This window comes from Oryzias latipes, chromosome 24 (genome assembly GCF_053564925.1).
Source record: "Oryzias latipes strain Hd-rR chromosome 24, Olatipes_Hd-rR_3.1".
Taxonomy (NCBI): domain Eukaryota; kingdom Metazoa; phylum Chordata; class Actinopteri; order Beloniformes; family Adrianichthyidae; genus Oryzias; species Oryzias latipes.
In genome coordinates, this window is record NC_136260.1 from 13,455,060 (window position 1) to 13,477,945 (window position 22,886).

General features: G+C 40.5%; 1 protein-coding gene across 4 annotated transcripts; it reads left to right on the forward strand.

Moving 5' to 3' along the window:
• Positions 1 to 4,829: 4,829 nt before the first annotated feature.
• On the forward strand, positions 4,830 to 22,282 carry LOC101155651 (uncharacterized). Of its 4 annotated transcripts, XR_013654035.1 has the most exons (11): positions 5,600 to 5,739; positions 6,743 to 7,051; positions 7,520 to 7,795; positions 11,365 to 11,673; positions 13,147 to 13,437; positions 14,025 to 14,095; positions 15,116 to 15,250; positions 15,586 to 15,611; positions 16,293 to 16,376; positions 20,480 to 20,563; positions 21,895 to 22,282. XR_013654035.1 is itself a non-coding variant. In XM_078942686.1 (10 exons), exons 1-10 carry the CDS (start codon positions 4,940 to 4,942, stop codon positions 21,940 to 21,942), a joined length of 1,581 nt encoding a protein of 526 aa, XP_078798812.1. In that variant the 5' UTR covers positions 4,830 to 4,939; the 3' UTR covers positions 21,943 to 22,282. The 4 variants fall into 4 exon arrangements, 3 of the variants coding, with proteins under 3 accessions (XP_078798812.1, XP_078798814.1, XP_078798813.1); XM_078942686.1 differs by lacking the exons at positions 5,600 to 5,739; positions 14,025 to 14,095 and adding an exon at positions 4,830 to 4,958; XM_078942688.1 differs by lacking the exon at positions 14,025 to 14,095 and having other exon boundaries at positions 5,565 to 5,739.
• Positions 22,283 to 22,886: the final 604 nt, after the last annotated feature.

The following is a 22,886-nucleotide window of genomic DNA, read 5'->3' on the forward strand; positions in this document are numbered from 1 at the left end:
CTTCCCACCTGATGAAGACTATGGAGAGGATCATCCTCAGCCATCTCCGCACTCAGGTGAGCTCAGGACTGGACCCGCTGCAGTTTGCATATCGACCAGGCATCGGGGTGGATGACGCCATTATCTACCTGCAGCATCGGGCCCTGTCTCACCTGGAGGCCCCTGGGAGCACTGTTAGAGTCATGTTTTTTGATTTCTCCAGTGCTTTCAACACCATCCAGCCATCACTGCTGAGGAGGAAGCTGGAGGTTGCAGGTGTGGACCAACATCTCACTGCTTGGACCATCAACTACCTCACAGACAGACCACAGTTTGTGAGGCTGCATGACTGTGTGTCTGATGTAGTGGTCTGCAGCACGGGGGCACCTCAAGGGACTGTGCTCTCCCCATTCCTGTTCACCCTGTACACATCAGACCACCTACGACTCCCACCACTGTCATCTGTAGAAGTTCTCAGATGCTTAACACCAGCAAGACAAAGGAGCTGATCCTGGACTTCAGGAGGTCCTCACCACCACAGTCACCGGTGAACATCCAGGGTTCAGACATTGAGGACGTGGACACATTTAAATACCTGGGTGTTCACCTGAACAACAGACTGGACTGGTCCAACAACACGGATGCTCTGTACAGGAGGGGCCAGAGTCGCCTTCACCTGCTGAGGAGACTGAGGTCGTTCGGCGTGTGCAAACAGCTGCTGAGGACCTTTTATGACACTGTGGTGGCCTTAGTGGTCCTTTATGGAGTTGTGTGCTGGGCGGGGGGCAGTGCTCAACAAACTTGTTAGGAAGGCCGGCTCTGTCCTGGGCTGCACAATTGAGTCCATCGAGGAGGCGGACAGGAGTAGCTAACATCCAGTAGTAACAACTGTAACAACTGTAGAGGCGCTGACCAGCTCCCCCAGCACAAGACTGTTACACCCACAGTGCAAGAAGGAGCGCTACTGCAGGTCATTCCTCCTTTAATATGAATGTCATTTGTTATGTCCTTTTTTGGTGTATATTGTAGAGATTATTATTTATTTTTATTTTTTTAAACTTGTCCTGTCCAACAGCTGGGCAGACAGATGAGAGCTGAGGGCCTCTTGTGTTGGAAATATTTTACATTAACAACAGGGGTTATTAATCTTCAGACAAACCAAAGGTATGTCTGAATAAACCCCTTTTGTAATTGAGGCCAAACTTTATTGATTTCAATCATGTTTGAAAATCTTTGGTGTTGGACCGGACAGAAAAGGAAAGGATGGAAGAAGAGAGAGGGATGTTAGAGAGGGGGGGCGCGGAAGGGTGATAGTGGGAGGGGGAGGGGAATAAGACCATGAAGCAGCATAGAGCAGACAAGTTTACTGGTTGTTTATCATTGCTGTAAAGTTCAAATGTAGTACAAATCTCAAAGGGCGGGGCCTGTCCACACACACACTGAAATGTTATCAACACACCTGCTAGCTGCAGAAATGTCCACATGTCAACATGTACACAAAACAGATAGTGTTCACACACGCATACCTATGCCTTTAAATCAATTAGTGTGAAATCTTTCATTCATTCACTCATGCAACCTATTAGTGCAAAGGTGAGCTAACACCTGTGCTCAGGTGAGTGTTTATGTTCTTCTAAAATGGACGGTGGAATGTGAAAAGCAGGAGGAGGAGCGCCCAGCCACCCCCACACCCAGACCCCCGCCGCAGCAGCAGCCGGAACACCCCAATGCCACACGGCAGCACGTAGGGGACAACCACCCCCCGGGCGATCAAATCCGCCACCCAGGCCAGGACCAGCAGGTTCGCCGCGAGGCCCCCAGAGCCAGAGAGCAGGGAAGTACGGGGGGAAAGAGAGCGCCACCCCAGCCCAACCAGGAGAGCAGCCCCCCGCCGCGCCGGAAGAGCCCAACGCAGGGCACTACCCGAGATCGGCACCCACAGCCCCAGACGAGCACACCATCACCACCCAGGAGTTCCGGGCTTCCCCCCGCCCCAACCCCAGGTACGAGCCAGGACCCCCCAAGGGAGACCCGCTCCGCACTCCAGGTAGCCACCCACCCGGCCCACGGTTGGTCTACGGAGGAGCAAGGCAGGGGCCATCCACCCCCACCCCGGAGGAAAGCACCCCGGGGAAAAAGGGGGCCCACAAGGGGTGTTGTAAACATGGCCCGACCAGGCTCGGCCACTGTTGGAAATTTGGCGGGGCCCAGCGCCCAGTGGCAAGGACCAGAACCCACCCCCAGGGACACAGACACCCCCCGGCTCAGATGTAATGTGAACCCCCCCCCCCCGAGCGGAGAGAGCACCGCCGGGCCCAGGAGACCTGCACCCAGGGGACACGGCAGCCGTCGCCAAGGGACCCGTACCCCCCACCAGGGAAGGGGTAGGGGACATATGGTCCTAGGTCCCACCTTCCTTGCAAAATGTGTGTGCGTGTATGTGTGTTTGTGAGGGTGTGTTTGTGCATGTGTGTGTGTTTTATGTTGGGGTGTATATTTTGAGGGGGGAGGGGTGTGTGTACTAAGGGGGGTGCAGTTAAAATTGGCGGGTAGGGCACTGAGGGGACATCTCCTGATTACTCATAGTGATGTCCCCTCACCCTCCCCACCAAGGGGCCCTAAATGTCTAAGGTGCGCCTGTCCGGTCCACCTGTGTGGGAGGGCGTGGTCACACACAGACCAGGGAGGCTGTTATTCTATATATAGAATTCTATAGAGCACCAGTGCGTAGCCGGCGAGGGCAGGAGGAGGACTGTTGGTGCCGGCGCGTGGAGCCTGTGGCGTTTGAGTTTGGCCTGCTGTCGGAGCCAGAGACGCGAGGTCCGTGACACTTGGGCGCAACCTGCAAGGTGCAGGCAGGAGGAAGGCTTGGAGCCGGAGGTGCGCAATTCACGACGCAGAGGCGGCAGAACACTGGCCACAGCCACCACAGGTCTTCATCGGGGCGCGGACCAGTAAATCGCTCACGTGGAGGAGGAGCTCCAGCATAACCTCGGGAAGATCTCACACTGCCATTTGGAGACGCAGAGGGGTGAATGGGCTTCACCCCTCCTAAAGTTAAGTGTGCCAACTACACACCGAGCTTATGAACAGCCTGTAGCTCAGTCACCAGTGGATTTTAATTGAGTTTATATGGATTGACTTTTAACTCCTTTGCATGACTGTTTTTGTGCTTTTAAAACTATTTGTGGATTTGCCTTGTTTTTATTGCATGTGTTCTGGTGGCGTGGAGTCATGGCCGGCCCTCCCTATACGCGAATTACGCAGCCGCGTAGGGCCCCCGTCACCACCAGCGCCCCGGAGTGGCGAAAAAAATAAAACAAAGAAAGACCCAAATCTGGCAACCCATTTCATAGAATTTCCGTACCAACGTGTGAAAAAGAAAGTTGCCTGCACTTTTGTGACCCCCCCTTCAACACACCTGAACCAATCTGGCAACCCAAATAATGACGTTACACCACTCAGCAACGATCGGTCAACATCATTGCATCTGATCCTGGCACAGTGTGCATTTACGAGCGCATTTTATTTCAATAAAGTTGGGAAAAAAGAAAAAAAAACGAGTACATTTTGTCACGCTGATCAGAGCGAAAACAAGAGAACTTTATGACAAAGATACTTTATCCATCAGGAGCTGAAAAAAGATGAAGAACTTCAACATCAATCACAAGGTAAGTTTGGAGGATGTTGGGGCCGTATTTTTACATTTTCCAGCATTAGTGCAGCTGCGCAATTTACGTAAAATACTCAGCGATCCGAGGTGAAGATTACACATAAAGTAACGACCCCATTTGTCGTAATTTCCAATGGAAAACTCGAAAATAATTCTGATACAAGTTTCTAAGATGAGGTCAGACATGACCTTCCAAAACAGTGGAGAGCAGAGAAAAGTAGATGATGATGATGATGGCTGATAAATGTTTTAACTCAAGTTGTCGTATTGTTTCATTGTTTTGCTAACACATTTAGTGCGTTCTGCATTTTCCGGTTTATGTAATTAAAAAAACTGCCGTTTATTATTGCAGGTGAGGTAGTCTGACTTTTTCAACATTGAATGTGTCTTAAATCTTGCATTGCCATGAAATATGGAGAATCAAAACTGCCAAATACAAATAGGAAATAAATGTTCTCATTTATAAATGATAAACAAAATAAATGTACTAATTTTAAAATCCTGAACGTACAAAATAATAAAGAAGAAGTGTATAAATGCTTATATTTCCATTTATACTCAAATTATTGTTCACATTTATGTTTAATAAATGGGTACATTTATTTCTTATTTGTATTTTGCAGTTTTGGTTCTACATGATGATGATTTTTTGTACAGTTCCGTCTCAGCCGACAGTTTCTTCTGCTCTCAAAAAGTATTGGAGGTGGTGCAGCGTCCACATCCCAAGATGTTCCTGACTTCACTGAGTATGCCATCTCAGGTAATTTTAATAGCATGTAAAGTAATTTAAAAAACAGTGTCTGCATAACCCCTTATGTTTATAAACAGCAGCTGAGGAGTATGGAGTCCCAAGTTGTTCATGATAAAAATGAATAAATATGACCGCATGCAAATATACAATCAAACAATAAATCTGTCATAAATATATAAAAAGACCATGAATTTGTGAAAAACCTGCACACAGATTTTAAATGAGCCACTAAACTATTAGTAGTTTTCTGCTTTAGATAATTTATTAATTTTATCATTGATTATTGTGTAATAATAATTCTTGTTTTTTAGATGCAGAAGAAACTGCTGTCACCACATCTACTGTTGAAAGGGAAACATTTGACTGTTTTACTTTTCACTGTTTGCTTTTGTTGATGTTCTGTATCTTATGTTCCAGAGGCTCCAAGAGAGGCGTGTATGGAAGGGGAGCCTACTGGATCCAAAATTCCACCTACCGGTACCTCAAATCCAGTTGGTCCAGCTGAATGACCAACCACACTTTCTGATCCAGTAAGAATGGATTTAGTGCAAAGAGGTACTTTTTGGACTGAGAAAGACTGACTTTCTAAAATCCCCCTCATTGAGCTGTTGTTTTCTTTATGTTTCTTTATGCATCCAACATGCAGGCAATTAAATGTATTCAATTCTTTGGCAGCAACGATAAAACATTCACAAATGTATTAAGAGAGATCTCATTTATATTACAACAACAGTTGCGTTTTTTTGGTGCTGCTGATCAGTTAGAGGGCCCACAAATTAAATTTCGCTTAGGGCCCCAGAAGACCCCTGCTCTGGGGCTTCACCCCCACCCCTCTGACAATAACAGTCGTTTCAGTTGCTGCTTTGATGAAACATCAAGTTTGTTACAAAAGATCAAAACCAGACAGTTTGTGAACAAAAGTAATAAAGTTCATTACAGAGCAGTTTAAGAAGCATGTAGTGAGTTCAGGAAATGAACAAACAGCATTTCCTCTGTTATAACACTTGTGACAGGAAGAAGAAAGACTTCCTTTTTATGATACTAAACTGATGAACTTTTGAGCTTTATCTTCAAATATAATGACATTGAATGTCTTCTTTTGTTTCATTTTGACCTTCAGAAACTTCATTTTATATTTTTTATTCTAATTCATCCTTTCACTCTGACATCTCTCACAAATATACTGACACTAAAAATAATGAGTGGGTGGAGCCAAAACTTTCTTTTCTATTTAGTCCTCATCAAAGAGGAAATGAACATTTACAGCGAGAAACCAACAAACTAAGAATGACTCTACGACTGGAAATAATCCTTATTTTCATGCTTCAATCTGGAGGTAATTTGTATATATTTTATGTTTTGCAATGTATTTCTTACTTTGGCTTTAAAACTTTAAAGGGTCGGTTTTATAAAATACATTATTTTGTTTTGGTTTGTTTGAAGGAAAACTTGTGTATTTTAAAACAGGTTATTAATAGGATAAAGATGGTTAAATATATTATATTTTAATCTTCAGATTCCTTAGGAAGGAAAAAATAACTTTGGTGTAATCTGTTTTGTAAACAGAATTGTATTTTATAAAAACAAATAAAAATTTGGTTTTTGCTGCAAAAATCCATATTTGAAATCTGACAGTTGAAGCTGTGAAGATGATGAAGAATGTGAACACAGTGAAGAAAAGTCTAAAAGTTGAAATATTTAGGAAAACTGAACTAACTTCCTGAAACTAAAATGACTTTTGATATTTTAACTGCAAAAACTGCACTAAATGATAAAAAAAGTTGTAAAGAATCTGTTTTGTTGAGTAAAGAAATAATTAAGGAAGAGAATAAAAGGAAGACTTTCAAGAACACAAATATTAACGCTACAGATTTCAGAAATGGATTGACTGACCTCATATTTTAGCACTAAACACATTTACTTTTAAGGATTTAAAGTTTGTTTTCATTCATGGTTTAAATTAAATCAATGTTAGAAAAATAACCAAATGTTTGCAAATTAATTTAGTTTTAATGCCTAAAAGGTTGTAAATAATCCAAATGTTGGTTTGTTTGTAGCTGTTTCTTTCCATTTCTAAAAGCACAAACTAATAACTTAAAAAGAGGCCAAATATTTGAAATACTATAAATTACAGGAAAATATAAGTATATAAACTGAATTCACAATTCTATTCAGAAAATGTCAGAGTTAAAGATGTGAATGAGGTCAATATTAGAGGAAAGTAAACATGTGTGCAGACTGTGGATTTCTACTCTGTATTTAGAAACCTGAAGTTTTTATCAATGATTCTGTTTGTGATTCTGATTGTAATTTTCTGTTTCTTCTTGTTTCTCCTGCAGGTTTCAGTGTTAAAGAGGAGAGACTCTATAAAAGAGTTGGAGAGGACGTCACATTACCATGTGATGTTGATAGATCCTATAACAATGATGTTAAATGGTTGATCAGCAGACCTGGAAAACCTGGTTTTGAAAGAATGAGCTGCAAAGAAAATGTTGTCCAGAGTTCAGCTAGAGCTTCCAGGCTGAGTGTGAGCAGTGACTGCTCTCTGCTCATCAGAAACATCACTGATGAAGATGCTCTTCAATACGTCTGTCGGCCCGGAGATTATAACACCCTTGACGCCGTTGTGTATCTTAATATTTTGAGCAGTGAGTATTCTGACTTGAATAATTCTGTGATTACATGAATGTCAACATTCTGATCTGATCCAAAAAAAGCTCAAATTCTGAAGAGACTCTGACATGTGAACTCATTGAATCATTTAGGTTGGAAAAAGGTGAAACTGCTGACAAAGCATGTTTAGTGTGAGAGATGTGAGAGAGTCGACTGATGGGAGAAAATATCATTACATGTTTCATTCTTTCTATAGTAAATAGGTTGAACTGATTAATCCATAAACATTAAAGATCAATGTCTCTGATTATCACTGATTAATGAGGTGAACAGAGAGTTTGAGAGTTTCCTGTTTAGTTTAACTTGATAAACTTCAGATCAGTTTAATTGATTTTAATAAAAACTGTAAATGTGTCACACATTAAAAAATGTTAAATAGAAAATTCAAGTAAGGACAAAAAGAATAAACTGAAAACTATTTTCTATTGTTTGTTTTTCTTTAGTCTCTTCGTCTCCTTCAGATGTTTATGGAAGAGTCGACCTAACATGCTCATTAAAGAGTTTTAATGGACCAAATGTCTGTAATGAAAACAGCTTCATCTGGATGGATGAGACAGGATCTCAACTGTCTGGTAAAAATCCTGAGTTTGAGGTTAAAAAACAAACAAACTGTGTTTCTGTTCTGACTGTGAAACATCAGAGTGGAAACAACAAAAGATTCACCTGCAAGTATGTTGAAAACAATGAAGTGAAGATAGATGCTGTCTACGTTCTAACAGGTAAGACATTTTGAAGGGTTTTAGTTTATAATTGTGTTTTATCAAATCATATTTTAACCACATATTTGTTCACAGTTTAGAAACAAAAACACATTCTATTCTTTTCAGTGATTCCTGTGAATCTTTGCTCTGTCAGGATTTTCAGATGAAAACAAAAACAAACTTTTACACAACATCACTGTGGATCATTTAAAAACACATTCAATGTCAATCAAAAATATCTATTTTTAACTTTTCAATGTAAATTTAGTTGTTGTTATTTTTTACCAAACTAGCAAGAAAATAAAGTGAAGAACAAAATTAAACTTTGAACAGAAATCATTTATGTTGGTTGTTATATATTGATAGATTAAATTGATAATAATGATTTATGTTCAAACATTTCATGTAATCAATACAGAAAAAAGATCAAAGAAAATCTTAAAACCTCAAGAAAATAGTTTCAGTTTTTCCATTTGTTGTTTTCTGCAGTTGTTCAAAATGTCTGTTGTGTTCTTGCGTGGGTCTTTGTTGATCCTGCAGCAGAGACTCACATTTAACCTTAAACAGGTTAAGGGGGGCTATGAGCTCTCTAGGTTCTACTTGATCACTTTTTCACACTCTTTTTAAACTGTAAAAAGTGTGTTATGACTCTTCTGGTTCACTTTAGGATGAACAAAAACCTTTTTGCATTGATCTGAGCTAAACATCTCTCCCATCAAGTTTGAGTTTAAAAAAGTAAAATAGGAAACTTCAAAATTTCCACAAAAAATATTATTTTTGTAGAAAGTGATGCAAAAGAAAGTTTGAAAAACACAGACACAACCCGTCATCTGATAGATGTTTGCAAAGCAGCTAAAGAACCATTAAGAAAACAGGAACAAGACATTTGCCAACAGGAAGCTTCTCTTTTATGACAAAACTGACGAGAAAGAAAAGTAGAAGAAACAAAACACTGCCCTGAATATGTGGATGAAGATTCTCATTGATTTAGGTGACATCTGAATTCTTCTCCACCCCTACGGCTTGTTCCTACCCCTAGATTTAGCCCTCCGAGCATAGAGATGGAAAAATAGTGTCTTTAAGTTACTACCACTAGATGATGTCATGAATAGTCACCAGTACTGGAAAAAACACAAATAGACACTTTTGATTAAAAAACACCAACTTAAAAACTTAATAAAATGATTGAATGTATTCTAGCTGGACCTTAACAAGCTTCTAAATGGAGCTTGTTGAGCTGCATCAGCAAGGCCTTTCACAACATGTCATTGCTGCTGAGGTTGGACGCTAGTTTTGAATTTTGTAATCAATCCTGAGTGTTATGGGACAAAGAAGTTAAGAAGCAGACCAAAAAAAAATGATCAGCACTGAGGCGGAGGATCCAAAGGGCTGTCGACCAAGAAACAGTACAGTCTTTGGCTCTAATAACAGATCACTGCTGCTGACGTCAACCAGTAACGATTAGACGGCATCTGCAAGAGAAAAGCTTCGAACCAAAAGGCTTCTTCAAGGGCTACGTATCCATTAACCACAACATTGACTGGTTGGACTTTGCAAGCAAACACCAAACATGAGACATTTCAAAGCTGAAGAGAGTTCTCTTCTCTGATGAGAAAAACATAACCTGGATGGTCTTGATGCCTTCCAACGTCAGTGGCATTTCTACAGGTCTATGCTGCAGTTCACAACACCCACATGACAGAAAATATTTTTCAGGAGAATAACTTCACTCTTTTGGACCATCCTGCATGTTCTCCTGATTTAAACCCTATTGAGAACATTTGGGGATGGATGGTACAAATGACAAATATGGACATCAGTTCCAGACAGTGGATGCTCTTCATTAAAGCCATCTTCATCACTTGGCAAAACCTTTCAAAAGCTTTTTAGAGACACTTGCATGAAACATGCAATACAGATTTTTGAGGTGTTTAACAAGACTGGTGCAGCTTTTCATGACTGAGTGTTTTGTTTGAATGTAACAGGGTTTATTGTGCTTTGGTCCTAAACTTTTGATCAGCTAAAGAACAGCCCATTTCAGTTCAATTGTTGTTTTAACTCAACTGTCTCTTGTTCCCATTTATTTCTACATTTAAAGCTTTACTTAGAACCTCATTAAAGTCTAACCATGAAAAATAGAAATGCAATTTCTTCTTTTTTTTTTTTTTTAACTTGTCCTGTCCAACAGCTGGGCAGACAGATGAGAGCTGACGGCCTCTTGTGTTGGACATATTTTACTTTAACAAGAGGGGTTATTAATCTTCATACAAACCAGAGGTATGTCTGAATAAACCCCTTTTGTAATTGAGGTCAAACTTTATTAATTTCAATCATGTTTGAAAATCTTTGGTGTTGGACCGGACGGAAAAGGAAAGAGGGGAAGAAGAGAGAGGGATGTTAGAGAGGGGGGGGGGGGGTAGGAGGGTGATAATAGGAGGGGAAGGGGGGTAAGACCATGAAGCAGCATAAAGCAACAAGTCCACTGGTTGCCAATCATTATGGTAAGGTTCAAATGTAGTACAAAAAGGGCGGGGCCTATCCACACACACACCCAAACGCTACAAACACACCCGCCAGCCGCAAAAATGTCCACCTGTCGACATGTACACAAAACAGATAGCGCCCACACGCATACTTATGCCTTAAAACCAACTACTGTGAAATCTTTCAGTCATTCAATCATGCAAACTGTTAGTGCAAAGGTGAGCTAAAACCTGTGCTCAGGTGAGTGTTTATGTTCTTCTAAAATGGATGGTGGAACGTGACAAGAAGGAGGGAGAGTGCCCAGCCATCCCCACCCCAAGACCCCCACCGCAGCAGCAGCGGCAGCCGGAATCCCCCCAACGCCACACGGGAACCGGCAGGGAACAACCGCCGCCCGGGCGACCAAGCCCGCCACCCAGGCCAGGGCCAGCAGGACCGCCGCAAGGCCCCCAGAGCCAGAGAGCAGGGAGGCACGGAGGGAAAGAGAGCGCCGCCCCAGCCCAACCAGGAGAGCAGCCCCCCCGCCGCGCCGGGAGCGCCCAACGCAGGGCCCCACCGGAGAAGGACGCCCACAGCCCCAAACGAGCACCCCACCACCACCCAGGAGTTCCGGGCATCCCCCCGCCCCTACCCCAGGTACGAGCCAGGACCCCCCAAGGGAGACCCGCTCCGCACTCCAGGCAGCCACCTGCCCGGCCCACGGTTGGTCCAGGGAGGAGCAAGGCAGGGGCCCGCCGCCCCCGCCCAGGAGGGGGGAACCCCAGGGAAAAAAGAGGGCCCACAAGGGGTGTTATAAATATGGCCCGACCAGGCTCGGCCATGTTGGAAGTTTGGCGGGGCCCAGCGCTCAGGGGCAAGGACCAGGACCCACCCCCCAGGGACACGAACACCCCCGGCTCAGGTGTAATATGAACCCCCCCACCGTGCGGAGAGAGCACCGCACGGTGCAAATACTTATGCAATTTCTTAACTGGTCTTATGATTTTAATCAAGAGTGTATTTGTGTTTACAGGTGGATATATCTTATTTAATTTTTTCAGTGATTGTGACTGTTGTGTTAAAGGTTCAACTTTTCTCTGAGTTTGTTCTTTTCTCTCCTACAGACATAAGTGGACAAACAAAACATCTCTATCAAAGAGTTGGAGATGACGTCCTTTTACCTTGTAGAACTAAATCCTCCTCTTCCTCATGTTCTGATGTTACCTGGCTGTACCAGAAAGATCCAGATGCAGCATCAATAACAGAAGTAAAGAATGGAAATGTTGTCCAGAGTTCAGCTAGAGCTTCCAGGCTGAGTGTGAGCAGTGACTGCTCTCTGCTCGTCACAAACATCACTGATGAAGATGCTGGTCGATTTCTCTGTCAGCTCAGGAACAAGAATGAGTTTGAGGTGTATCTTAATACTTTGAGCAGTGAGTATTCTGACTTGAATAATTCTGTGATTACATGAATGTCAACGTTCTGATCTGATCCAAAAAAAGCTCAAATCCTGAAGAGACTCTGACATTTGGAGTTTTTTTAATCAAAATTCTCTTATCTCAAGATTATATTATAGATGAGAAGCAATTCCTTTATTAGCGTTCAGAGTTAAAACCAACCAGTTTTCATCTCAGATGAGGAGAGAATTATTTCACAAATAAAGAGCTTCTCTGCTTTTCTTAGTGAAAATTATAGGAGTTAGACCAGAAAGGGCCTCCTATTATATCGGAGAATCAGGACCAGAAAGATATATATATATGTATATGAAGTGGCTGATATCAAGAAGTCCTACCAATGGCTAGAAAGGGCTGGCCTACAGGACAGCACTGAAGCGCTCATTCTGGCAGCCCAGGAACAAGCCCTGAGCACCAGAGCCATAGAGGCTCAGATCTACCACACCAGACAAGACCCAAGGTGAATGCTGTCCAAAGAGGCGCCTGAAACAATCCAGCACATAACTGCAGGGTGTAAGATGCTGGCAGGGAAAGAATACATGGAGCCTTACAACAATGACTCCATCATCCCCTGACTTACCATACTGAACAGTTTACTCTGAAACACTAAACTCAAGAATATTTCTGCTGTTTAGGGCTGCACGATATGAGGAAAACTCGCGATATGCGATATTAGTGATTAATATTGCGATAACGATATAATTTGCGGTATGTAAACAAATAGCAAAACAACCAAAAACATAATTTCCATTTCACTGCAACAGTTTAAAAATCATACTCGAAAGACCCTTGTCGACATAGGAGGCAAACATCAAACATAAAAGGGCTCATCTGATTGATCAACAACGTTAACGGGTCCTTCCGATTGGTTAAACGCATAAATGGATTTATTTGATTCATTAAATACTTCAAGCTGCCGTGAGTTTGTTTTAGCACATTTAAGGTAACCATTTATTGCGATTTTCGCCGTCTTTTGCGGTATGCATATTGCACAGCTTGATGTCGCGATAACGATAAATTTGCGGTATATTGTGCAGGCCTACTGCTGTTCAAACAAATGAAAACATTTTCTCTGAATAGTTTCTAAAATAGTAAGGAGCTGGTTTAGCTCGTGCTGGTTTGCGGCGCCTTCCGTCCGTGAAACCACGGTTCGACTCCGGGCTGCTCCCTGTTCCCTTCTCTACTTCTGTGCCAGTCCCAATCCCGGTTGCTTTGAGAGGGTTGCGTCAGGAAGGGCATATGGCATAAAACATTGCCAAGTTTACCATGCGACTTGTTCGCTGTGGCAACCCCTGATGGGAAAAGCTGAAAGAGAAACAACAGTTTCTAAAATTGTCAAATCTGTTCTTTCTTTGGAACATGGTGTGCAGGTAAATGTAGTCACTGTCAGGACAAAAGGTTTTCTGTAAAAACGTCTAACAGAGAAACTTTTCTGTTTTTGTTTTCCTTCAGTTTCTAAAGATCCACCAGAAGTTGATCCAAGAGGAAATGGAAGTGTCACATTACAGTGTTCACTGAATAGACATGATAAAACAATTCTCTGTAAACAGAACAGCATCATCTGGGTGGATGAGACAGGATCTCACCTGTCTGGAGAAGGTGTTGGGTTTGAGTTTAGAGGACAAAGAAACTGTGTTTCTGTTCTGACTGTGAAACATCAGAGTGGAAACAACAAAAGATTCACCTGCAAGTTTGTTGAAGATGAAGTGCAGATAGATGCTGTTTATGTTCTGGACTTTTCAGGTAAAAAAGTTTTTGTCTTTTTATTGATGAAAGAAACCTCATATTTTCCTTGTGTAATTTTTTATGGATATGACGTTTTAACATGTACTGCAGACAATTTTACTGCATAAATATTCAATGGAAAATAAGAGTCTGATTTTGAAAATCTTTCTGTTAAAAATGCAGTTTTATCAATGATCTGAGCAAACAAGACTCTTTGTCTTCCATTCTCATTCTGTCACAAAAATGCTTTAGAAAATAACAGTCTGGAAAAATGTCGACACTGCTATTTGACATTTTTTGCAAAAATCTACATTTTATGTTTTGTCTCTAAATGTATATTTTTGTATTTTAATCCCAAACTAAAAAATTTGTTCTTAAATCAATAAAAATGGACATTTGTCCTGTGCGAGGAATGCAGGTAGCTCACAAACAATGTCAAGGTTCTATAGACTGCTAGAGCCCTTACAGCAAAAACATTGATGTATGTTCTACAATATTCTATGGGCATGCTGCAAGTGACAGATCATTGCAAATACTTATGCAACATGTAAGGGTAAAGTAAGGGTGAAGTAGGTGAGAAGGTTTTTGATTGTTTGATACCCCAGATCCTGCGGATTGGGCTGGAGGGCCATCAGTGCTGTTCACGTGATTGGGTTGTGCTCTGTGCAGCCTGACTGTAAGTAAATAGAAATACAGTCAGTGTTGTTTGTTTGAGCATCCTACTTATGTATTACAAACACAACTCATGCATACCGCGTTTGTATGTGGCTAGTACTCGCTTCTTACAAAAGACTAGAGTGCTGTGTAAGTCCACCATAAGACAGCCTCAACTGTAAAACATAAATGCGTGTCACTTACATTCTCCTTACAAATACTTCATGGTGTGCTCTCTACACACACAACAGATGTACGTTCCACTTTCATGACGTCCCTTGCGGACCTTGCGCCTTTAAGATTCTGTTACTCCTGGGCCCAGACTACTCAGAATCCTACTGTACCCTCGTCAACTCCATACGGGTGTTTTCTGCAGGTCCTTTCCTAAGGTTCTGCTGTACATGCACCAAAATGTGTCTGTACTTCCCTTTCCTCTACATTTGACAGTAATGCTTTCTCTAAAAGTTTTTGTTCACTTCGTTCTCAGATTGTTAACTTTGTCTTACCATTAAGTCATATTTTTCTTTTGCTCCAGGGGTAAAAGCCTTCAGGGCTTTAGATCTGAGTCTATATGTCTTTAATGATGAAAGTCAACACTGTTTAGTCACTGCATGAATTACTAATCCATTATGGCCCAAAAGTAAATCATAATCACCATATCTATTAAGACTTAACATAATTCAATGACATTTACATTCATTCAGTTAATGAAACGTTGTTATTGTCTTTCTTTCAATGACTTATTCTGTTAACTTTAACTAGGTATAGTAAACTCATATTAGTTTTTCTTTTTAGTCAATGCCAGAGAATTTCCGAGATGTTTTAAAAACTTTACATTATGTTAAAAAAATTATCTAATTACATTTGAGTTTTTCTTTGTTACAAAGTACGTCTTAGCTCAGCTTCTCATAATTGGTAATTTTATATCAAAATAAATGTCTTACAATGGCCTGCTGTAATCAATATATTAATCGTAGTTGTACTTAACATATTAATAATAGTTAATGATTAATACAAGTTTAAATATCATTATTTGTCACAGAATCTCCCCAGAGCATCACAGTCATCATCATTGGAGCTGTGGTCGGTGTGGTTTTGGTACTGCTGGTCGTCTTCAGCATTCTTCTCTTCAGAAGCAGGAGAGCCAAAGTCACAGAGGATCAGAAAAGAGGAACAAGTACAGTTTTCTTTTACCAGCAGTGATGAGGTTCTGATGAAGAAAGCAGAACACTCAAAATAGTTGAAATGATGGCAACATTTAACCACAGGCTGTGAACTTCCTCTTCCTTCTGAAACTAGTCATCGCCCTATTGGTTTGCTGGTTTGTTACGTTACATGATAAAGTGAAGCGCGATTTTTCTGTTTTTTTTTCTTCCTGACTTGAGATCTGAATCTTTTGTATTTTCATGAAGTTGCAACTCCCCCAACAAATGACAACTTAGCTTCCCAGAACAGGAAATCATTTTTGAAGTTATCTGGTTCCTAAAATCTACTTTTTTTTTTACATTTCAGACTTTCAAAAGCAGACACTTCAAAATGTGAGTATCATTAGAAAGAAAGTCTATTAGGAAAAGAAATGAAGGTATTGTTCTAATAATAATGTGGTTGTCAAAGTGTACTTTAAATAATGTACTTACTGATTTACTGTTGCAACCATGACTTGTATTCCAGACTTTTAAAAGAGGTCATGGACTGAGTCACTTTATTTTAAAAATACTATTTCTATCATCTGACTCTCATGACAGCAGAGAGTCACCTTAATTTATCCTTCTGTTGTGGTTTGGGTTCTGTTTGTTTTGTATTCAACTTCCTGTCTTATTTTGAAAATTCTCCCTGCCTGTCTGAGTTTGAGTCTTACTTCCCTTTTCCCGATCTGCCCTGATTGTTTACACCTGTGTCTTGTCAGTCCTGTGTGTTTATATGTCTTGTCACTGCCTTCCTCTTGTGGCTGGTCCATACTGTCTGTTACCCTGTTTCTCTGTGTAACCCGTCAGTTGGTTGTCTAGTTTCCCTACTTGGCAGCGCCTTTTGTTATATTAAAAATCTCTTGTTTTTTGGAACACCCTGCCTCCTGTCTCTGCATTTGGGTCCTGCACCATCTCCGCAACACAACACTTTGAAAATATTAAGAATTAAAAAAGCTTCCTCTGCGTCTAATCATACATTTATGACTCCACAGTGTTTTCTAAATGATGATTATCCTCTGTGTTTGTGTTCAGACTGAGCCGCAAAGTGAGCAGGAGACTGAACTGACGTATGCTGCTGTTGACCATTCCAAACCAAAGGCTTCCTCTAAGATTACAGTAAGTCACTTTGGCTGCCTTTACACTGCAGGTGTAGATGCTCATATCCGATTTTCTGACTTTATCCGATTTGTTTGACGACCCGCTTACATCATCTTTTAAAAGTGACCCGTATCTGATGTTTGCATTTACACTATACAATGCTGAAACTATCAAACGTAGACATTCTGAGGACTACGTAGCAGTATTTCCGCCCTCCGCGGACCTTTTTCGGACTTTTGTGACTGCGGTTGTCATGGAGGCAAGGTGGCGACGGAAGGAGGCGTTGCCTTGGGCGCTTCTGAGGGGATGCACGGGGATGTAAAAAGGACGGGCTGGTCGGCCGTCTTATGTGCTCTCTCTGAGTTTTGAATGAGGAAGTGTTTGCAGACGTGCTGTCCGAACAGTTTGATCCAAGTGTTGAACCTTTCATGCGCGATGACTTCTCTTTTCCGAACGTGGTCAGAAACGCACGGGAGATTTCCTCGGGGTTCTCTTTTCCGTTCTGAACCCTCAGCCTCACCCAAAGACTCCAAAACCTTTGGGGGAGACACCTTATTTTTAATTTACGGTTCTCCGACATTCCCCCGTTCTGCGCTCTCTCCCACAGGAGAGAGGGGGGCTCTCTCCTTACACACGCACGCACGCACGCACACACACACACACACAAAAGCACGCGTGCGCGCGCTCACACACACACATTGTCCCCATCATACACGCCCCCAAAGAAATAAAGGCTTCTAGCCTGCTGTTCCAGAGCATCGGTGTCCCGCTTCATTAGTTACCGTTTGCGTCCGGACCGGACATAACAGCGGTTTCCAACTACGGTCTGAAGCCTGAAGCTGAAAGGTAACACGCTGACAGCAAAATCAGCGCACAAAAAGCACCTTAATAAGTCATGTGATCTCAGTTGGTGGTCTCCTGAGTTGCCGTCACTGACGTACGACTCGCATTTACTGGGGAATATCCGATTTGTCTGCTTACATGGCACACGCAAATGCACGTATCCGATTCGTTTCCGATTTATTTCCACATATGAGAGAGGCCTGTATCTGATCTGAGAAAAACGGAATCCATGCGCTTTTGTCCTGCTTACACGTTCACCGATCATATCCGATCTGTGCCACATGAGAGGAAAAAATCGGAATTGGGTCACTTGAACAATGCAGTGTAAAGGCGGCCTTTGTCTGCTGTGGTCCTGATGGTGATAGAACTGCTGGGTTGATTCACATGAACCTAAACACAAAGAAACAATCTGATTTATGGAATAATGTGGAAATCAATTATTTCAACTTAAAATATATTTACTTAATGCTAAACACAAAAAATATATATATCTGAAGTTAAAAAAAAATGTTTTGGGGTTTTCCGAGACTAATGTGAAAAAAAACTTCAAGACAACTTAATAAAAAGGTTAATATCTGAGCTAGTTATTCATATAGTGATGAGTTTTCTTAAAAGTTATTTTAAGTATATTAAAAAACGTAACGTTGTGAAAGTTAATTTTGTTTAGACTTTAAAAATAAAATTTGTATATTCCACATAGTTTAAAGTATTTAAAGTCAGAATTTCTTGTAATATTGATTCATATGATTTGCAGGTACGTTAGTCCAAAGTTTAAAGTCTCAGAAAAATTAAAATGTAGCAATAAATACGACGTTGAACATTCATTTTGTTGCTCTACCGGTATCTTAAAACTCCTGCAAAGGTGCATTTCTCCTTTCAACACAAGGACAACGAGCCACAAAAAGTCTTTGCTAAACAAGCTGGTTGTTCAGAGTGCTGGATCCAAACAGGTTAACAGAAAGATGAGTGGAAGCAGGAAATGTGATTGCAGTCAATACTAAAATCTACCAGGAAATTCTAGAGCTCTTCATGCTGCCCTTTGCTACCAAACTGCATGGAGATGCCAAAAGCTGCTTCAATGATCATGGTGTTGTTGTACTGAGTTGGTCAACAGACGTACATGATCTGAACCAGATAGAAAGGATGGGAGTTTTTCTTCAAGTGGAAGATGAGACATGAGTTCCTTTAATTGAGATCACTTAAAGGCAGCTGTCTAAAAAAACCTGGGCTTTCATTTTGCAGTCATTTGCAATAATTTGTGTAAAAGGAGGCCCAACTCTGTATCTTTCTGATTTCATCTTCAAATTTTCTGAGATGCTACATCATCATCATTACAAGAAATAAAAGCTTGGAAGATTTTAAGTAGATCATCTACATCAAAAGTTTGAGCCGGTTTAGCTCGTGCTGGTTTGCGGCGCCTTCCGTCCGTGAAACCACGGTTCGACTCCGGGCTGCTCCCTGTTCCCTTCTCTACTTCTGTGCCGGTCCCAAGCCCGGTTGCTTTGAGAGGGTTGCGTCAGGAAGGGCATATGGCATAAAACATTGCCAAGTTTACCATGCGACTTGTTCGCTGTGGCGACCCCTGATGGGAAAAGCCGAAAGGGAAACAACATCTACATCAAAAGTTTATCTAGTTTTTAAATAGTTGAAAAAATCCAGAACTTTTTCCCTTTATTTACATTTCTTATATACACCTTGTTAAACTACTTTAGTATTTCAAAAGGGTTTGTTGATGTTTTTGGTCCAACCTATTTAGCAATAACAAATAACCTTTTCTTTTTATGAAAATGGTTCATTCCATTCATCTGTTTATTATGCTTGAAACCAGATATTTACAGATTAATGACATTTAGTGGTTCTTGAAATTAAAGATGTAGATAACTTTAAATTTGCAGCATTCATGTATAAAATGGGTATCTGGATGTCATTTGAAATTATGAAATCATGAGGTCAATTATGAAATAAGGAAGAAAAAAACTTAAGATATGCTATATGCTTTTTGATAGACTGGGTTGATTTGAAGAGTTTGAAAATTAAACAGATTCAAGAAATGTTTTCAATTTTTTTGTTGTGACTAATTGATTTTTTTTTTGAGTCTTACTTCCCTTGTCCCATTCTGCCCTGATTGTTTACACCTGTCTTGTCAGTCTTGTGTTTATATTTCTTGTCACTGCCTTCCTCTTGCGGCTGGTCCATACTGTCTGCTACCCTGTTTCTCTGTGTAACCCGTCAGTTGGTTGTCTAGTAGGGATGGGAATAGAAGCCCCATGAAGCCTCATTGGGGTTCTTGTAATTGTGCCGGAAAAATTAACCACCCATTCAGGGCTTCGAAACCACACAGAACAGCGGCACCTGGTGGCGGACTGGACATATATCGACATATGTTTCAACAAAGCTCCTTGTAACACTTCAATGTGGAAATGATGATGAAAAAACGTAAAACAGAACAATGTTGTTAATGATGATAAAAAAACATAAGAACAACACAACATGTGACGTTTTCTGTGAGAAGTGCTTGACACAGCAAAACACATATCACATGAAGAAAAAAATAAACGCAAAAAATAAACAAATAGGGCCAGGCTCGAACCTAGGAACTCTAGAACTAATTACCACTGCTTATTCCACTGAGCTATCTTTTCTGACAAGCCACTAACATGCCATTGTAGATTCATCGCAGTGTTTTTTTCAATATACAACATTCTTAGTGTATTGTTTTATAATGAAAACCGAGTTGAACTGATCCTGAGCCACAGAACGTTTATTACTAGGAATCATGGTAAAGTGCAATGAACTGACGCTGATTCCAATTCAAGCAAAACAATAGAACTGGTATGGAAACTTTCAGGATTCATTTCGCATTTCTAGAGAATAGCGCGCCCAACTGTTCAAAAAACAAGTGACATCTGAACCGTGGTTCGACCAAACGAAGCATTTGGCGCGTCATACGTCATCAACCACGTGATCTGCCCTGGTTGACACACGCCCCGAAACATTGTGTCGAAACACTGTTTCATGAAGGTGAACCGCGCGCCGAAGAGCCGTGTCAAACGGGCCATCCCTATTGTCTAGTTTCCCAGCTTGGCAGCGCCTTTTGTTATATTAAAAATCTCTTGTTTTTTGGAACACCCTGCCTCCTGTCTCTGTGTTTGGGTCCTGCACCATCCCCACAACACAACACTTTGAAAATATTCAGAATTAGAAAAGCTTCCTCTCTGTCTAATCACACATTTGTGAATCCAGTGTTCTAATTGATTATCTTCTGTGTTTGTGTTCAGACTGAGCCGCAGAGTGAGCAGGAGAGTGAACTGACGTATGCTGCTGTTAACCATTCCAAACCAAAGGCTTCCTCTAAGATTACAGTAAGTCACTCTGTCTGCTGTGGTCCTGATGGTGATAGAACTGCTGGGTTGATTCACATGAACCTAAACGCAAGAAGCAATAATCTGATTTATGGAATAATGTGGAAATCAATTATTTCAACTTAAAAAAATATGCATTAAAAAAGATATATGTAAAATATTGATGAATGCTCAACAAAAAATAATGAAAAATATAAAAAATCAAAAGTTAAAAAAAACTTGTTTTGGGGTTTTCAGAGACTAATGTGAAAAAAACTTCAAGACTTCGGAGTAAAATGTTAATTTAAAAAAAGTTAGTTACTCATATAGTGATGAGTATTTTTCACAATTTTATTTTAAGTATAATAAAAAACGGAATGTTGTGAAAAAGTTCAAAAGTGCATTTTGTTTAGATTTTAAAAGTAGCATTTGTATATTCCACTTAGTCTAGAGCATTTCAAGCCTGTCTTGTAATATTGATTCATACGATTTGCAGGTATGTTAGTCCAAAGTATAAGTCTCAAAAAATTAAATTATTGCAATAGATTCAATGTTAAACTCTCATTTTGTTGCTCCATCTGTATCTTAAAACACTTGAAAAGATGCTCTGACCCTTTGAACACAAGGAGAACAAACCACAAAAAGTCTTTGCGAAACAAGCTGGTTGTTCAGAGTGCTGGATCCAAGCAGGTTAACAGAAAGATGAGTGGAAGCAGGAAATGTGATTGCAGTCAATACTAAAATCTACCAGGAAACTCTAGAGCTCTTCATGCTGCCCTTTGCTACCAAACTGCATGGAGATACCAAAAGCTGCTTCAATGATCATGGTGTTGTTGTACTGAGTTGGTCAACAGACGTACATGATCTGAACAAGATAGACAGCATTTGAGTTTTGTTTCAAGTGAAAGATGAGACATTAGTTCCTTTAATTCAGATCACCTAAAGACAGCTGTCTAAAAAACCTGGGCTTTCATTTTACCTCTAAGCTACCACTGGCTGATCGCCTCTGTCAAAATGCATTCATGCAATAATTTGTGCAAAAGGAGGCCCAACCAAGTATTGACAAAAGAGAAATGCACATTTTAAGAAACCCTGACATTCCTGATACAATAACTCTTTCTGATTTCCTCTTCAAATTTTCTGAGATGCTACATCATCATCATTACAAGAAAGGGAAAGAAAGATATGTTATATGCTTTTTGATAGACTAGATTAAAAAGTAAACAGATTCAAGAAATGTTTTCAATTTTTTTTTGTGACCCTCATTGAAAAAGCATGAATTCTTTCACTGTACTTTGCAGTAAATGAATCATCTGTGGAGGATGAAAACTGTTTTGTTTGTGTGTTTCCAGATAAAGGAAGAAGGTGAGGTGACCTACTCTGCCATTAAAAGAAAGTGAGAAGAAACAGTGATGTCCGAGGTCTCCACAGCTGCCTCCTTTCAGCAGTGACTTCAGTACGGCTGATGATAATGATGACGACGGAACATTTTTGTACAGTTTTATTTTTACTTTGTGCTTAAAATAAGATAAAGATAGAAAAACCTTAATTTTTAGTTGATCTTGCATATTTTTTTAAATATTTTTTTAGTTGAAGTTTGTTCTTTATCATGTTGTCATATCAGTTTTCTAATATCAAAGCATTTAAAGAATGAGATCTTAAAGACATACATTTTACGAAAATGTTTCCAATTCACTTAACAGTGTTGAATCATCATAAAATTTGGAATTATGTCATCTTCGTCTGGTCATGTCTTTAACTCTTGCTAAGTGGATGTGGAAATCAAACTGATCACATATATATACATCTTAAGCTTTTACTACACATATGTTTATTTTATTTTTTTTTATTTTTATTTTTTAACTTGTCCTGTCCAACAGCTAGGCAGACAGATGAGAGCTGAGGGCCTCTTGTGTTGGACATATTTTACTTTAACAATAGGGGTTATTAATCTTCAGACAAACCAGAGGTATGTCTGAATAAACCCCTTTTGTAATTGAGGCCAAACTTTATTAATTTCAACCCTGTTTGAAAATCTTGGGTGTTGGACCGGACGGAAAAGGAAAGAGGGGAAGAAGAGAGAGGGACGTTAGAGAGAGAGGGGGGTAGGAGGGTGATAATAGGAGGGGAGGGGGGATAATACAATGAAGCAGCATAAAGCAACAAGTTTACTGGTTGTTTATCGTTACGGTAAGGTTCAAATGTAGTACAAAAAGGGCGGGGCCTGTCCACACACTCAAATTTTATCAACACATCTGTTAGCTGCAAAAATGTCGACATGTACACAAAACAGATGGTGTTCACACGCATACTTACCACACATATATGTTTAGATAGGGAATTT

Excerpts from the sequence above, each read along its gene's own strand:
- LOC101155651 (XM_078942688.1), top strand. The coding sequence starts at position 5,691 with ATGACTCTACGACTGGAAATAATCCTTATTTTCATGCTTCAATCTGGA. Across the intron at positions 5,740-6,742 it reads TTTCATGCTTCAATCTGGAG|GTTTCAGTGTTAAAGAGGAG; the intron begins GTAATTTGTATA and ends TTTCTCCTGCAG. Across the intron at positions 7,796-11,364 it reads TGCTGTCTACGTTCTAACAG|ACATAAGTGGACAAACAAAA; the intron begins GTAAGACATTTT and ends TCTCTCCTACAG.